The following is an 18,199-nucleotide window of genomic DNA, read 5'->3' as shown; positions in this document are numbered from 1 at the left end:
ATTTTGATGGATTCCTGTCTCACATCGAGGTCTTTCATCCATTTGGAGTTTATCTTTGTGTATGGTGTGAGAGAGTGGTCAAGTTTCATTCTTTTGCATGTAGCTGTCCAATTTTCCCAGCACCATTTATTGAAGAGACTTTTTTCCACCGGATGTTTTTTCCTGCTTTATCAAAGATTAGTTGCCCAAAGAGCCGAGGGTCCATTTCTGGGTTCTCTATTCTGTTCCATTGGTCCATGTGTCTGTTTTAGTGCCAGTACCATGCTGTCTTTGTGATCACAGCTTTGTAGTACAGCTCGAAATCTGGCATTGTGATGCCCCCAGCTTTGTTTTTCCTTTTCATCAGTTCCTTGGAGATTCGGGGCCTTTTCTGTTTCCAACGCTTCTTAAGTCAGAACTAATTAACTTGAGGGGGCGCCTGAGCGGCACAGCGGTTAAGCGTCTGCCTTCAGCTCAGGGCGTGATCCCGGCGTTATGGGATCGAGCCCCACATCAGGCTCTTTCGCTATGAGCCTGCTTCTTCCTCTCCCACTCCCCCTGCTTGTGTTCCCTCTCTCGCTGGCTGTCTGTACCTCTGTCAAATAAATAAATAAAATCTTAAAAAAAAACTAATTAACTTGAAATTTGTCATTATTTATCCCTCTAGAAACTGAGCTAACGTTTGCACTGTCTATAAAGAATGAATTCGCTAAACTAAGCATGGAAACAATATATAATGGGATTGGTGGGGTTTTTAAGTCACCAAGACTTTTCAAGAACTCATATGCATGGGGCACCTGGGTGGCTCAGTCAGTTAAGTGTCTGCCTTTGGCTCAGGTCATGATCTCGGGATCCTGGGATCGAGCCCTGCGTTGGGCTCCCTGCTCAGTGAGGAGCCTGCTTCTCCCTCTCCCTCCACCACTTCCCCCACTTGTGCTTTTTCTTTCTCTCCGAAATAAAAAAATAAATCTAAAAAAAAAGAACTCATATGTATTTTTGCCCAAACAAACAAAATGCTGATAAAAAATAATTGATTAATCATTGAAGAAGAATGATATAGTGAATGATTAAAGAGAAATAATAAAGGATATAAATAATCCCCTGACCTCTGACTCCAGACAAGTAGGGGTTCTGCAGAATTAGGAGGGTTTTTCTGGGAAGGGTGGGGCTTTGTCACTGATGCCCAAAGTCACTGATTTGCAAAGAAGAGCTGGCGTGGGTGGATGTACCTACCTGTCCTGAGCAAGCAGTAGGGCTGTCAGTGTGGAGACCACTGTTCCCACGCAGCCATTGAGAGCCCACCAGGGATTCTGGACCAGGAGTCCCACCAGAATCAGGATTCCACTGATGGGGTTGCTGACGAACACCACTTGGGATATGCCCCGAAGAACCCAGTCAATGAACTGGAGCACCTGTGGTTTGTCTAGAAGAGATGAGATGGGCAGGGCTAAGGAAGTGATAAGTCAAGGTGCCCACCTGGAGTAAAATCATCAAAATCCCCTCTGAGAAAGGTGAAACAAATCTGTGATATTCCTGGAAACTTTTTCCCTCTGAGCCATTTCCCCTTTAGTGGTTCCCAGATCCCGGAAAACCTCCAGTTTCTTTCTGCTCAAGCCACACTGCCCTTACTAGAATCTCCACTGCAGAAAGCACTGAATGCACTTCTTTACAATGCTCAGAGGTACACACTGTTCAGCTAAAGAAATGAATTACTAATAGTAAAAATTCAGTATTTAAATGCTGAAATTATGGGATGGAGCCAGGCGCCTTCCTCTAATATGAGTAGGGCCCTGGCCCTAGGCACTATCTCCATAAAAAAATATTTGAAGAGGCTTGCAGGTGAGAAGATAAAAAATTAGGGGCACCTGGCTTGCTCAGTCGGTAAAACGTGTGACTCTTGATTTTGGGATTGTAAATTTGAGCCCCATGTTGGGTACTGAGATTACTTAAAAATAAAATCTTGGGGCACCTGGGTGGCTCAGTCAGTTCAGCATCTGAGTCTTGATTTTGGCTCAGGTCCTGATCTCAGAGTTGTGGGATCAAGCCCCGTGTCAGGCTTCATGCTTAGAGGGGAGTCTGCTTGAGATTCTCTCTGTCCCTCTCCCTCTCCCCTGCTCGTGCTCTCTCTTTCTCTCTCAAATAAACAAATAAGTCTTTAAAAAATAAACAAAATCTTTAAAAAAGATAAAAAGTTAAAAACTGGAGAGGAGACAGATTGGCAGAGGCAGGGGACTATAACGAAAGATACGAGTAGAGGAACCAGCAAGCCTTTTCCCCAAAGCTCCTCTCGCCATCTCTCCAAGGGATGGAAGCGTAAATACCTTTAAGCCAGCTGGCAAATTCTTTCATATCACCGGTGACATAGCCAAGTGCCTTGGGAAGGTACCTTCTTCTTGGACTTGGTAAAATCTCATTTTCACCCTGGTCCCTTTTGACCATAGTGGGACTGTCCTCCATGGTTATCTCTTCCTCCGGCTCCTGGAGGAAAGGACAGAGCTCATGAACACCCTAACGCAGAGACTTCAGATGGGCCAGCAGCAGCCTGGCTGCAGTAGCCACAGGGGCTGAGTTTAAAAGCACTTCGTTTTTATCATGACATCCCAGGGGACTAAGAACGCGCCAACTTCCTCTGGAAACATTTACTACTTTTGTCATCACTGTCTTTAATGCTACCATGAGAAGGTTCTGGCCTTGAGTTTCATAAGGTCCAGTTTCTAGATCAACAAATATTCATTGGGCACCTACATCCTGCACTCAAAGAGCTCAGTCTAGTGGAAAAGACTGAAAAATATTTAATGTCAACATTCTGAGTCAAATACCAATAGAGGAAGAGCCACGACCAAGTACTTAAGCCTCATGCTGTCGGCTCCTTTGGCTGTCGGGCTACAAAATGGCTACAAAATGGCGCTCACTAATGCAGACCAGACAGCTACTTCCCAAGATGAGCAGCCTTTTGTAAAATGAAGGTTTTAATTTTAATTCCAGTGTAGTTAACATACCGCGTTATATGAGTTATATGAGTTATATGAGTTATATGAGTTATATGAGTTATATGAGTTATATGAGTTATATGAGTATATGAGTTTCAGGTGTACAATATAGTGATTCAACAGTCCCATACATTACTCAGTGCTCGTCATGATAACTGTACTCTTAGTCCCCTTTCCCTGTGTCACCCACCCTCCCACCCACCTCCCCTCTGGCAACCATTACTTTGTTCTCCACAGTTAACAGTCTGCTTTTGGTTTGTGTCTTTTTTTTTCTTTTGTTTGCTTGTTTTGTTTCTTAAATTCCACATATGAGTGAAATCATACGGTATTTGTCTTTCTCTGACGGACTTATTTCACTCAGCACTATGCTCTCTAGCTCTATCTATGTTGTTGCAAATGGCAAGATTTCATTCCTTTCTATGGCTGAATAATATTCCATCGTATACGTCCCACATCTTCTTTATCCACTCATGGATGGACACCTGGGCTCCTTCCATAATTTGGCTGTTGTAAACAATGCTGCAATAAACATGGGGGTTCATATGTCCTTTCAAATTAGTGTTTTTGTATTCTTTGGGCAAATACCAAGTAGTGCAATTACTGGAACATAGGGTAGCTCTATTTTTAATTTTTTGAGGAACCTCCATACTCTTTTCCACAGTGGCTGTACCAGTCTGCATTCCCACCAACAGCGCATGGTGGTTCCTCTTCCTCCACATCCTCACCAACACCTGTTGTTTTTCCGTTTTTGATTGTAGCCATTCTGACAGGTGTGTGGTGGTATCTCATTGTGGTTTTGATTTGTATTTCCCTGATGATGAGTGATGTTGAGCCTCTTTTCATGTGTCTGTTGGCCATCTGTATGTCTTCTTTGGAGAAATGTCTTTTCATGTCTTCTACCCATATTTTTTAATTGAATTATTTTGAATTGTATAAGTTCTTTATATACTTTCGATACTAACCTTTTATCCGTTACATCATTTGCAAATATCTCCTATTCAGTGGGGTGTCGTTTAGTTTTGTTGATTCCTTGTTGTGCGGAAGCTTTTTATTTTGATGTAGTCCCAAGAGTTTATTTTTGCTTTTATTTCCTTTACCTCAGGAAACATATCTAGCAATGTCAATGTCAGAAAAATTCCTTCCTCTTCTAGGATTTTTATGGTTTCAGGTCTCACATTTAGGTCTTTAATCCATTTCGAGTTTATTTTTGTGTATGGTGTAAGCAAGTGGTCCGGTTTCTTCTGCATGTAGCTGACCAGTTTTCCCAACACCAGTTTGTTGAAGAGACTGTCTTTTCCCATGGCATGTTCTTGCCTCTTTTGTTGAAGATTAACTGACCATATAATTGTGGGTTTATTTCTAGGCTTTCTATCCCATCCCATTGATTTTTGGGTCTGTTTTTGTGCCAGTACCACACTGTTTTGATCACTACAGCTTTGTAGTATATCTTGACATTTGGAATTGTGATACCTCCAGTTTTGTTTTTCTTTTTCAAGGTCGTTTTGGCTATTCCAGGCCTTTAGTGGTTCCATACAAATTTTAATATTATTTGTTCTTGTTCTGTGAAGAATGCTCTTGGTATTTTGTTATTGATTGCATTAAATCTGTAGCTGTCTTTGGGTAGTATGGACATTTTAACAATATTTTTTCTTTCAGTCCATGAGCATGGAATATCTTTCCATTGTTCGTACCATCTTCAATTTCTTTCATCAATATTTTGTAGTTTTCAGAGTATAGGTCTTCTACCTCCTCGGTTAAGCTTATTTCTATGTATTTTATTATTTTTGGTGCAATTATAAATGGGATTGCTTTCTTAATTTCTCTTTCTCTTGCTTCATTATTGGTGTATAGAAACGCAACAGATTTCTGTACATTGATTTTGTATCCTGGGATCTTACTAAATTCATTGATCAGTTCTAGCAGTTTTTTTGGTGGAGTCCTTAAGGTTTTCTACATATAGTATCATATCATCTGCAAATAGTGAAAGTTTTACTTCTTCCTTACCAATTTGGATGCCTTTTTTTTCTTTTTATTGTCTATAGTGGCTGGGACTTCCAACTACTATGTTGAATAAAAGTGATGAGAGTGGACATCCTTGTCTTGTTTGTGATCTTACGGGAAAGCTCTCAATTTTTCACCATTGAGTACAATGTTAGGTGTGGGTTTTTCATATATGGCCTTTATTATGTTGAGGTATGTTCTCTCTAAACCTACTTTGTTGAGAGGTTGTTTTTTTTTAAATCATGAATGGGTGCTGTCCTTTGTCAAACACTTTTTCTGCATATATTGAAATGATCATATGTGGTTTTTAAAAATCCTTTCTTTTATTGATGTGATGTATCATGGTGATTGATTTTTGAATTTTGAACCACACTTGCATCCCAGGAATAAATCCCACTTGATTGTGGTGAATGATTTTTTAATGTATTGTTGGATTTGTTTGCTAATATTTGTTGAGGACTTTTGCATCTATGCTCATTAGGATATTGGCCTATCATTCTCTTTTTTGTAGGGTCTTTATCTGGTTTTGTTATCAAGGTAATGTGGGCCTCCTAGAATGAATCTGTAAGTTTTCCTTCCTCTTCTATTTTTTGGACTAGTTTGAGAAGAAGAGATTTTAACTCTTCTTTAAATGTTTGGTAGAATTCACCTGTGAAGGCACCTGGTCCTGAACTTTCGTTTGTTGGTCATTGATTCAATTTCATTGCCAATAATCAGTTTGTTCGAATTTTCAATTTCTTCCTGATTCAGTTTTTGGAGCTTATATGTTCTAGGAGTTTTATCTGTTTCTTCTAGGTTGTCCAGTTTGTCAGCCTGTAGTTTATATAATATTCTCTTATAATCTTTTGTATTTCTGTGGTGTCCGTTGTTATTTCTCCTCTTCCGTGATTTTGTTTATTTGAATCCTCTCTCTCTTTTCTTGATGAGTCTGGCTCAAGGTTTATCAATTTTGTTGATCTTTTCAAAGAACCAGCTCCTGGTATCATCAATCTGTTCTATCGTTTTTTAAATTTCTATATCATTTATTTTTACTCTAATCTTTATTTTTTCCTTCCTTCTACTGATTTGGGGTTTTGTTTGTTCTTTTTTTAAAAAGATTTTATTTATTTATTAGACAGAGATAGAGACAGCCAGCGAGAGAGGGAACACAAGCAGGGGGAGTGGGAGAGGAAGAAGCAGGCTCATAGCTGAGGAGCCTGACGTGGGGCTCGATCCCATAACGCCAGGATCACGCCCTGAGCTGAAGGCAGATGCTTAACCGCTGTGCCACCCAGGTGCCCCAGGGTTTTGTTTGTTCTTTTTCTAACTCCTTTAGGTGTAATATTAGGTTGCTTATTTGAGATTTTTCTTGCTTCTTGAGTTGGCCTGTGTTGCTATGAACTTCCCTCTTAGAAATGCTTTTGCATCCCAAAGATTTCAGACCCTTGTGTTTTCATTTTCATTTGTCTCCATGTATTTTTGATTTCCTCTTTGATTTCTTGGTTGAGCCATTCATTGTTTAATAGCATGTTATTTAACCTCCATGTATTTGTGTTCTTTTCCAGATTTTTTCTTGTGATTGATTCTAGTTTCATAGTGTTGTGGTCAGAAAAAATGCATGGTATGATTTCAGTCTTTTTGAATTTGTTGAAACTTGTTTTGTGGCATAATATGTGATCTCTTCTGTAGAATGTTCCATGTGCACTTTAAAAGAATGTGTATTCTGCTGTTTTCAAATGGAATGTTCTGACTATATCTGTTAAAAGCCATCTGATCCAGTGTGTCATTTGAAGCCACTGTTTCCTTGTTGATTTTTTGTTTGGATGATCTGTCCACTGATGTTAAGTGGGGTGTTAACATGCCCTACTATTATTGTATTACTATCAATTAGTTCCTTTATGTTTGTTACTGTTTTAAGTATTTGGGTGCTCCCAGGTTGGATGCATAAATATTTACAATTGTTATATCTTCTCGTTGGATTGTTCCCTTTATTATTATATAGTGTTCTTTTTTTGTCTCTTGTTACCATCTTTGTTTTAAAGTTTATTTTGTCTGATACAAGTATTGCTACCCCAGCTTTCTTTTCACATCCATTTGCATGTAAATATTTCTTCATCCCTTCACTTTCAATCTGTACATGTGTTTAGGTCTGAGATGAGTCCCTTGTAGGCAGCGTATAGATGGGTCTTCTTCTTCTTTTTTAATCCATTCGGCCACCCTATGTCTTTGGTTGGAGCATTTAGTCCATTTACATTCAAAGTAATTATTGATAGGTATGTATTTATTGCCATTTTGTTCCTGTTTTATGGTTGTTTTTGTAGTTCTTCTCTGTTCCTTTCTTCTCTTGTTCTCTCTCATGATTAGTTGGCCTTCTTTAGTGATATATTTGGATTCCTTTCTCTTTAATTTTTGCAAATCTATTACTGGGTTTTGATTTGTGGTAACTATTCATTTTGTATATAACATCTTCTGTACATAGTGGTCTATATTAAGTTGATGGTTATTTAAGTTTGAACCCATTCTTTACTCCACTAGGCACCATATTTTAGGTATATGGTGTCATATTTTACATCCTTTTATTTTGTGAGTCCTTTGACTGATTTTTACAGATATATTTATTTTTACTGCTCTTGCATTTCCTACTTTCCTTTCTCTTGATTATGGTCCTTCCTTTTCACTCAAAGAGTCTCCTTTAATATTTCTTGTAGGGCTGGTTTTGTGGTCATGAATTTCTTTAACTTTTGTTTGTCTGGGGAGCTCTTTATCTCTCCTTCTATTCTGAATGATAGCCTTGCTGGATAGAGTATTCTGGGCTGCAGGTTCCTTTTTCCTTTCAACACTTCGAATACATCATGCCCCTCTCTTCTGGTCTGCAAAATTTCTGTTGAAAAATCAGCTAATAGGCTTATGAGGTTTCCCTCGTATATAAGTGTTTTCTTTTCTCTTGCTGCTTTTAAAATTCTCTCTTTATCACTACTTTTTGCCATTTTAATTACTATGCGTCATGGTGGGAACCTCCTTAGTTTGATTTTGTTGGGGGCTCTCTGTGCCTCCTGGATCTGGATTTCTGTTTCCTTCTCCAGATTTGGGAATTTTTCAGCTATTATTTCTTCAAATAAATTTTCTGACCCCCTTTTTTCCTCTTCTTCTTCTGGATCCCTATAATGTGAATGTTATTATGCTTGGTGGTGTTGCTGAGTTCCCTAAGTCTGTTCTCATTTTGCATGTTTTTTTTTTCTTCTCCCTTTTACCTGCTTAGCTTGATTGCTTTCCTTTACTCTGTCCTCTAGGTCACTGATTCATTCTTCCGCTTCCTCTAGTCTGCTATTTATTTCATCTAGTGTATTTTTAATTTCATTTATTACATTCTCATCTCTGATTATTATTATTTTTTTTAATCTCATCATTAAGGGTCTCACATGTCCTTCATTCTTTCCTCAAGTCCAGTGAGTATCTTTACGATCATTTCTTTAAATTCTCTATCAGGCACATTATCATCTCCATTTCACTTAGATCTCTTGCTGTGATTTTGTCCTGTTCTTTCATTTGGGACATATTCCTCTGTCTCCTCATTTTGTCTAAGGCTCTGCATCTGTTTCTCTGTGTTAGGAAAGTCAGCTGAGTCTCCTGCACTGGCAAGTAATGGCCTTATGGAGAGGGTCTGCAGTGCCTGGCTGTGCCTCGTCCTCTGTTCACCAGAACCTGCTGCTCCAGGGATGTCTTCCAGGTGCGTTGTGTGCACTCAGCTGTTGTGACTGAGCTCCCTTTTCCTTCAGTCCGGTCGTCTGAAGTGACTTTCTTTGCCTGTTGTGGACAGGGCCTGCGGTCCAACCCGATGTCTTTCCCCAGCCCACTGCAGCTGGGGCTGCAGTCTGACCGGTGTGCATGGTTATCTTCCCCTCTCCCCGGGGCAGGAGTCACTTTGGAGTGCTGCTGGTCCCTGTGGGGGCTGCCTGCACACTGCCAGGCCTGTGGCACTGCACTGAATGGGCTCCTACCCAGAAGGGGCCTGGCATGCTGGGAGTGAGGCAGGATTGTCTGGAGGGAGAGGAGCAGTGGGGAGAGTGTCAGCAGTAGGCCGGTTCCTGCAGGCGCCTGTGTGTTTATGCTGGGGGGGCATGGGAGGGAAATGGTGCCTGCCAGCCCCTTTCTTCCTGGAGGAGTCCCCCAGTGACCTCTGTCCCTCCAGGACATGCTCTGAGATGAGTAAATAGCTGTCCCTCCTGTATGGCCCAGGCATTTTTCAAAGTGCTGCTTTTATGCTGTGTCTCCACCGGGCTGTTTGTCAAGCTGTTTCTTTAAGCAAGCCTGGAGCCTCAGTTTCCTCTCTTCCTCTCTGTTCTCCTACAGCCAAGCCCACTAATTTTTAAAAATTCAGGTTTTAAGTCCTGCTGGTTGTGAGAACTCATGAAATTCAGCCCCTCTGGTTTTTAAAGCCAAGTGTTACAGGAATTCGTCCCCCTTGTGTGGGTCCCCTGGTGTGGGGGTCTGTTTCTCTCCCCTCGCCATGTGCGCAGCTCCCTCCTGGTGAGGACCAACCTGTGGGTCCGTGTGGCTCCTGACCGCATCTTCGCTCTTTCTGCCCACTTCCATGTGATCTCTTCTCTACATTCAGTTCTGCAGTTTGTTCGGTCAGTCTTCAGATCATTTTCTGGGTTATTTACACTGATATGAGCGTTATCTAGTTGGATCCATGGGACGAGGTGAGCTTAGGGTCCTCCAACTCCACCACCTTGCCCAGAAGTCCCAAGCAGCCTTTTAAAATTAAGATTCTATTTTACCAAAAAAGTGTTGTTTTTAAAAGTTTGACAAGGCAGAGTGACTTACTAACCAGTCTTTGTCTGTTGATGCAGCCTAAGCGAAGCCCCTCAGAGACACGCTCCAAGTCAAAGATTGCTTGACATGGCCGCACACTGGGCAACTGCCTCAGATAGTCTTTATTTTTGGAATTTGTTGTTTATGTGTTTAAAAGCAGTCATGAATTATATTCCACAAGGTATAGAAACTGGAAAAGGTAAAAGTGAACCAAGCTATTGAAAACCAAAAAGTTGTAATCTAAGAATTGTACAATACAAGACAGTTCAAGCCATGATTATAGTAAGCATGTCTCAGGAAAATACTGCTATAGCCACGACTTGTGTTCACTACAAGACTCTTCACTTCTCATGATAACTGTGTGATAGGACAGCACCAACATCCCCAGAATGGTACCCTCTAGACAAAAATGAAGTTTTCACGGTGCCAGTGGTAGATACAAAAGAATGTCAATGATGTAATCCTAGGGGGAGGCAAAGGGAGAAAGACATTGGCAAACCACCGCGAGCATGCAAGCAACGCCCAGAGCACAGCCAGGTAAGTGTGGAGTAGGGAAACATCAGAACTCTCAGAACCCAGAAGACGCCAGTGGAAAGTGGAAGCCACTGGCATAAAAGCCACGACGAAGGTAATACTCCAAATCTATGCAGATAAACTGGCTCATCTTCTCCCTGTGGCCAGGCTGTGAATAAGGGGTTCTCGTGGCTAGTTTTGGCCCCCTCCTTGTTGCATTTATCACAGCCAACAAACACCTATTAAAAAATAACAAATTGTATGGCTTTTAAAAATTTTTAGTTTTTGCAATCCTGACTCTAGTTCGGGCTTTTGTTAATCCCAGTACAAAAATCAATGTGTGTAACTGATTTTTTATTGAGTAGACACCACACTTCAGTTGCATTATTTCACTCCCCGACTCAGTGTCCTGCTTTTAAACAATGGCCACCCATTAATCATTACACAAAGCAGAAGCTATTTATGCATTGAATTCTAGACCAAGCTCATTTCATCTTGGCAGAATAGTGTTAGACACCTGCACTTGTGAGATTGCCCATGAACCCTGGCATTAAGAAGTTCTTAAATTGAGGGAGGTTAAGACGGCGGAGGAGTAGGGGACCCCTTTTTCAGCCGGTCCCCTGAGTTGAGCTGGATAGGTACCAGACCAGCAGGAATATCCACGGAATCAGCCTGAGACGCAGGAAGATACATCTGGATCTCTACAAATGAACATCTCCAGCGCTGAGTATCGAGGTACGAAGCGGGGAGCCGTGAAACCGCGCACAGATATCGGAAGCTAAACAGAAGGGGGAGGGAGCCGCCGTGTCAGGGCGCCGGGAAGCGGTAGCCACCTGCAAGGGGGAGCGGACAGACCGCGGACCCGCACGCTTGAGACAGCAGGCTGAGAAGGGAGCTCCGGGAGCGCACGCGGGACGGCTGGCGGTTGGCGGGCCACCTGCACGGGGGAGCAGGCGGACTCGCGGACAGCACCCGTGAGACACCAGACTGAGACGGGGAGCTCCGGGAGCCCGCGCGGGGCGGCTGGCGGCGGGCGGGGTTGGAAACACAAAGGACAGAGACGTGCCGGCCCTGGAAGTGAGGGCTGGGACGCCGGGTGTGGGGCGCACAGCCCGGGATGCTGCAGGGTTGAGCAGCACCAACAGAAACAGAGTTAAAGTGGCCAGAACATCAGTGGAGAACGATCCGCGATCCCTCTGTTCTGAGACAGAGGCTGAATTTCAGCCGCTGCTGCTCTCTCAGAAGAGGCATAGCAAACCGCCAGGGAAAGCCGCCAGAGAACAAAAGCCCGGAAATACCGGCTCACAGGGTGCCCATCCCCATCCCCCCTCGCAAGGGACACAGAGACTCTACCCAAACAGGGTTTTCTGAGTACCTGCAGGCAGGCCCCTCCCCCAGAAGGCAGGCTGAAAAATCAAGAAGCCCACAACCCGGAGCGCCTGAGTGGCGCAGTCACCAAGCACCTGTCTTCGGATTAGGGTGTGATCACAACGCTCCGTAAGGAGTCCTTCATCGGGCTTCTCCACCGGGAACCTGCTTCTTCCTCTCCCACTCCTCTGCTTGGGTTCCCTTTCTTGCTGACTGTCTCTCTCTCTCTCAAATAAATAAATAAACTCTTTAAGGAAGAAGCCCACATCCCTAAGATCTCTATAAAACAAGGGCGCACGGCCTGGGTCCCAGTCAACACTTGGGCTCTGGACAACCCTGCAATCTCTCTTCATCAGAATGACGAGAAGGAGAAGTCCCCCCCAGCAAAGAAAAGATAATGAGTCTGTGGCCTCTGCCACAGAATTGGCCTCGGCCACAGAATTAATACATATGGATGTATCCCAATTATCAGAAATGGAATTCAGAGCAACAATGGTCAAGATGATGAGTAAACTTGAAAAAAGCATCAGAGAAAGCGTTGCTGAGAATATAGAATCCCTAAGGGCAGAAATGAGAGCGAATCTGACAGAAATTAAAAACTCAGTGGGCCAAATACAGTCAAAACTAGAGGCTCTGACGGCCAGGGTCACCGAGGCAGAGGAACGCGTTAGCGAATTGGAGGATGGGTTAGTAGAAGAAAAAACGAAAATAGAAGCTGGTCTTAAAAAAATCCACGCCCACGAATGTAGATTACGGGAGATTACTGACTCTATGAAACGATCCAATGTCAGAATCATCGGCATCCCTGAAGGGGTGGAGAAAAACAGAGGTCTAGAAGAGATATTTGAACAAATTGTAGCTGAAAACTTCCCTAATCTAGCAAGGGAAACAAGCATTCGTGTCCAAGAGGCAGAGAGGACCCCATCCAAGCTCAACCAGGACAAACCTACGCCACGGCATGTCATAGTGCAATTCGCAAATATTAGATCCAAGGATACAGTATTGAAAGCGGCCAGGGCAAAGAAATTTCTCACGTACCAAGGCAAAGGTATCAGGATTACGTCAGACCTGTCTACAGAGACCTGGAATGAGAGAAAGGCTTGGGGGGGCATTTTTAAAGCTCTTTCAGAGAAAAACATGCAGCCAAGGATCCTTTATCCAGCAAAGCTGTCATTCAGAATTGATGGAGAAATAAAGACGTTCCAAAATCGCCAATCATTAACCAATTTCGTAACCACGAAACCAGCCCTACAGGAGATATTAAGGGGGGCTCTATAAAGGTAAAAAGGCCCCAAGAGTGATACAGAGCAGCAAGTCACAACCGATACAAAGACTTTAAAGAGAAATGGCATCATTAAAATCATATCTGTCAATAATCTCTATCAATCTAAATGGCTTAAACTCTCCCATAAAACGCCACAGGGTTGCAGATTGGATAAAAAGACATGACCCATCCATTTGCTGTCTACAAGAGACTCATTTTGAACCCAAAGATGCATTCAGACTTAGAGTAAGGGGATGGAGTACCATCTTCCACGCAAATGGACCTCAAAAGAAAGCTGGAGTAGCAATTCTCATATCAGATAGACTGGATTTTAAACTAGAGGCCATAGAGAGAGATACAGAAGGGCACTATATTATTCTTAAAGGAAGTATTCAACAAGTGGATATGACAATTATTAATATATATGCCCCCAACAGGGGAGCAGCAAGATACACAAGCCAACTCTTAACCAAAATAAAGAGACATATAGATAAGAACACAGTAATAGTAGGGGACCTCAACACCCCACTATCAGAAATAGACAGAACACCCTGGCAAAAACTAAGCAAAGAATCAAAGGCTTTGAATGCCATACTCGACGAGTTGGACCTCATAGATATATATAGAACACTACACCCCAGAACCAAAGAATACTCATTCTATTCAAATGCCCATGGAACATTCTCAAGAATAGATCATGCTCTGGGACACAAAACAGGTCTCAGCCAATACCAAAAGATTGAAATTATCCCCTGCATATTCTCAGACCACAACGCTCTGAAATTGGAACTCAACCACAAGGAAAAACCTGGAAGAAACTCAAACACTTGGAGGCTAAGAACCATCCTGCTCAAGAATGACTCGATAAACCAGGAAATCAAAAAACAAATTAAACAATTTATGGAGACCAACGAGAATGAATACACAACGGTCCAAAACCTATGGGATACTGCAAAGGCAGTCCTAAGGGGGAAATACATAGCCATCCAAGCCTCACTCAAAAGAATAGAAAAATCTAAAATGCAGTTTCTATATTCTCACCTCAAGAAACTGGAACAGCAACAGAGGGACAGGCCTAACCCACTGACAAGGAAGGAGTTGACCAAGATTAGAGCAGAAATCAATGAATTAGAGACCAGAACCACAGTAGAGCAGATCAACAGGACTAGAAGCTGGTTCTTTGAGAGAATCCATAAAATTGATAGACCACTGGCAAAACTTGTCCAAAAACAAAGAGAAAGGACTGAGATTATTAAAATTATGACTGAAAAGGGAGAGGTCACGACCAGCACCATTGAAATTGCAAGGATTATTAGAAACTTTTATCAACAGCTATATGCCAAAAAACTAAACAATCTGGAAGAGATGGAGGCCTTCCTGGAAACCTATAAACTACCAAGACTGAAACAGGAAGAAATAGATTTCTTAAATAGGCCAATTAACTATGAAGAAATTGAGTCAGTGATAAACAACCTTCCAAATAATAAAACTCCAGGCCCAGACGGTTTTCCTGGGGAATTCTACCAAACATTCAAAGAAGAAATAATACCTATTCTCCTAAAGCTATTTCAAAAAATAGAAACAGAAGGAAAGCTACCAAACTCATTCTATGAGGCTAATATTACCTTGATCCCCAAACCAGGCAAAGACCCCCTCAAAAAGGAGAATTACAGACCGATTTCTCTAATGAATATGGATGCCAAAATCCTCAACAAGATCCTTGCTAATAGAATCCAACAGTACATTAAAAGGATTATCCATCATGACCAAGTGGGATTCATACCTGGGATGCAAGCATGGTTCAACACTCGCAAATCAATCAATGTGATACATCATATCAACAAGAAAAGACTCAAGAACCATATGATCCTCTCAATTGATGCAGAAAAAGCATTTGACAAAATACAGCATCCTTTCCTGATTAAAACCCTTCAGAGTGTAGGAATAGAGGGTACATTTCTCAATCTCATAAAAGCCATCTATGAAAAGCCTACTGCAAGCATTATTCTCAATGGGGAAAAGCTGGAAGCCTTTCCCTTAAGATCAGGAACACGACAAGGATGCCCACTCTCGCCACTATTATTCAACATAGTACTAGAAGTCCTTGCAACAGCAATCAGAAGACAAAAAGGGATCAAAGGTATCCAAATCGGCAAAGAAGAAGTCAAACTGTCTCTCTTTGCAGATGACATGATACTCTATATGGAAAACCCAAAGGAATCCACTCCCAAACTATTAGAAGTTATAGAACAATTCAGTAAGGTGGCAGGATACAAAATCAATGCCCAGAAATCAGTTGCATTTCTATACACGAATAACGAGACTGAAGAAAGAGAAATTAGGGAATCCATCCCATTTACAATAACACCAAAAACCATGCGTTACCTTGGAATTAACTTAACCAGAGACGTAAAGGACCTATATGCTAGAAACTATAGATCACTTTTGAAAGATATTGAGGAAGACATAAAAAGATGGAAAAATATTCCATGCTCATGGATTGGAAGAATTAACATAGTTAAAATGTCCATACTACCCAGAGCAATCTACACTTTCAATGCTATCCCGATCAAAATACCGAGGACATTTTTCAAAGAACTGGAACAAATAGTCCTTAAATTTGTATGGAACCAGAAAAGGCCCCGAATCTCCAAGGAACTGTTGAAAAGGAAAAACAAAGCTGGGGGCATCACAATGCCGGATTTCGAGCTGTACTACAAAGCTGTGATCACAAAGACAGCATGGTACTGGCACAAAAACAGACACATCGACCAATGGAACAGAATAGAGAACCCAGAAATGGACCCTCGGCTCTTTGGGCAACTAATCTTTGATAAAGCAGGAAAAAACATCCGGTGGAAAAAAGACAGTCTCTTCAATAAATGGTGCTGGGAAAATTGGACAGCTACATGCAAAAGAATGAAACTTGACCACTCTCTCACACCATACACAAAAATAAACTCCAAATGGATGAAAGACCTCAATGTGAGACAGGAATCCATCAAAATTCTAGAGGAGAACATAGGCAACAACTTCTATGACATCGGCCAGAGCAACCTTTTTCACGACACATCTCCAAAGGCAAGAGAAATAAAAGATAAAATGAACTTATGGGACTTTATCAGGATAAAGAGCTTCTGCACAGCCAAGGAAACAGTCAAAAAAACTAAGAGACAGCCCACGGAATGGGAGAATATATTTGCAAAGGACACCACAGATAAAGGACTGGTATCCAAGATCTACAAAGAACTTCTCAAACTCAATACACGAGAAACAAATAAACAAATCATAAAATGGGCAGAAGATATGAACAGACACTTTTCCAATGAAGACATACAAATGGCTAACAGACACATGAAAAAATGTTCAAAATCATTAGCCATCAGGGAAATTCAAATCAAAACCACACTGAGATACCACCTTACGCCAGTTAGAATGGCAAAGATAGACAAGGCAAGAAACAACAATTGTTGGAGAGGATGTGGAGAAAGGGGATCCCTCCTACATTGTTGGTGGGAATGCAAGTTGGTACAGCCACTCTGGAAAACAGTGTGGAGGTCCCTTAAAAAGTTAAAAATTGAACTACCCTATGACCCAGCCATTGCACTACTGGGTGTTTACCCCAAAGATACAGACGTAGTAAAGAGAAGGGCCATATGCACCCCAATGTTCATAGCTGCATTGTCCACAATAGCCAAATCATGGAAGGAGCCGAGATGCCCTTCAACAGATGACTGGATTAAGAAGCTGTGGTCCATATATACAATGGAATATTACTCAGCTATCAGAAAGAACGAATTCTCAACATTTGCTGCAACATGGACGGCACTGGAGGAGATAATGCTAAGTGAAATAAGTCAAGCAGAGAAAGACAATTATCATATGATTTCTCTCATCTATGGAACATAAGAACTAGGATGATCGGTAGGGGAAGAAAGGGATAAAGAAAAGGGGGGTAATCAGAAGGGGGAATGAAACATGAGAGACTATGGACTATGAGAAACAAACTGAAGACTTCAGAGGGGAGGGGGTGGGGGAATGGGATAGACTGGTGATGGGTAGTAAGGAGGGCACGTATTGCATGGTGCACTGGGTGTTATACGCAACTAATGAAGCATCAAACTTTACATCGGAATCCGGGGATGTACTGTATGGTGATTAACATAATATAATAAAATAAAATTAAAAAAAAAAAAAGAAGGTCTTAAATTGAAAACTGCTGGAGGTCAGGAACCAAAACTTAGCCTACAGGGAGCTCAGCTGGCTCCATAGTGAAACATAGAAAACAATTCAAATTGTAAGCAATTATGAAAAACTACCTTTTATTGTATAATCTAAGTGATAGCTATCATTTATTGTCCTATGTCTTCCTCTTTAAATCTCATAACTGACCAACATTGCTCAGCAAGCTTCTCCCTCAGCACCAGTGACCCATTTACAAAGCAGGACCGATGTAAGGGCGGCATCGGGTTTCACCCCAGGCAACTGGCAAGAGGCTCAGGCACAATTTCTTTGAGTTTCTACAACTGAGTAGCTCCGTTCCTACGGAGGCAGCACTGAATGAAAACATGACCGTTTTCCCATCAACTACAGAAGCAATTAGGTTATTTCGGGGTGAACAAATTCATGTTCTCGAAATTTCCGGCATATATTTATTTATTTTAGAGGGTTTTAAGTACACCATCAGCTCAGAGAATTTGGAGATTCAGATGCCGAACCTGATACTATAACTGGTCAGACGTGGTCGAGAACCAGAATGGCCTGAGCTCCTTGCCGAGCCACCCAAAGTGGAAGAAAGACTGGGTTATTTTGTCTCAGTCCACAGCCCAGCATATAGAAGGCTTCTTGCGATTTGTCTCCCCGGTCCCCGCATGCTGGGATCATTTGTTGGGGTACCATGCCCGAGAGAGAAGGTTCCTCTCCCAGGTTAAGCAGACAGCGGCTGCTGTGGCCCACGAACCATTCATTCTGAACGACTGAGCCCTTCCAGAGCCCTTCAGATCCTGAGGACTCGCTCCAGAACTCGGGCATGAGAACTGCTTATGAGACACCAGTAACTTCAAGGTTGTAGTTCACCCTAGAATTTTATCACACGTGCCTGTTGGCAGTTCTTTGGAGAATGGTAAGAATTCTGATCAGAAGGCATTGCAGCAGGGGACTTCTGCTGATGCTCGGAATTCTCAGATCTAAGTTGGTCATTAGATTTAACTAAAAAGACTGAAAATAAAGGCAAGAAGCTCTAAATAATGAGCATCAGGGTAAGATTAAAACCCCAGACTCCATTTTCCTA

The 18,199-nt window shown here is 42.0% G+C and overlaps 1 protein-coding gene across 4 annotated transcripts in view; it reads right to left on the bottom strand.

The window, feature by feature from the left end:
* The window catches only part of SLC14A1 (solute carrier family 14 member 1 (Kidd blood group)), a 137,513-nt gene that overhangs the window by 16,671 nt on the left and 102,643 nt on the right, over positions 1-18,199 (bottom strand). The window contains exons 3-4 of one of the 4 annotated variants that reach the window (XM_011223498.3): positions 2,301-2,457; positions 1,213-1,402 (exon numbers count right to left, since the gene is read on the bottom strand). The exons of 2 other annotated variants lie outside the window; for them this stretch is intronic. In XM_011223498.3, coding sequence (XP_011221800.1) covers positions 1,213-1,402; positions 2,301-2,436 — 326 coding nt within the window. In that variant the 5' untranslated portion in view covers positions 2,437-2,457. The remainder of the gene's footprint in view (positions 1-1,212; positions 1,403-2,300; positions 2,458-18,199) is intronic. One more of the 4 variants, XM_034642538.1, reaches the window with a different exon arrangement.

Source organism: Ailuropoda melanoleuca, chromosome 14 (assembly GCF_002007445.2).
Source record: "Ailuropoda melanoleuca isolate Jingjing chromosome 14, ASM200744v2, whole genome shotgun sequence".
Taxonomy (NCBI): Eukaryota; Metazoa; Chordata; class Mammalia; order Carnivora; family Ursidae; genus Ailuropoda; species Ailuropoda melanoleuca.
This window is presented reverse-complemented; position numbering and strand designations above follow the sequence as displayed.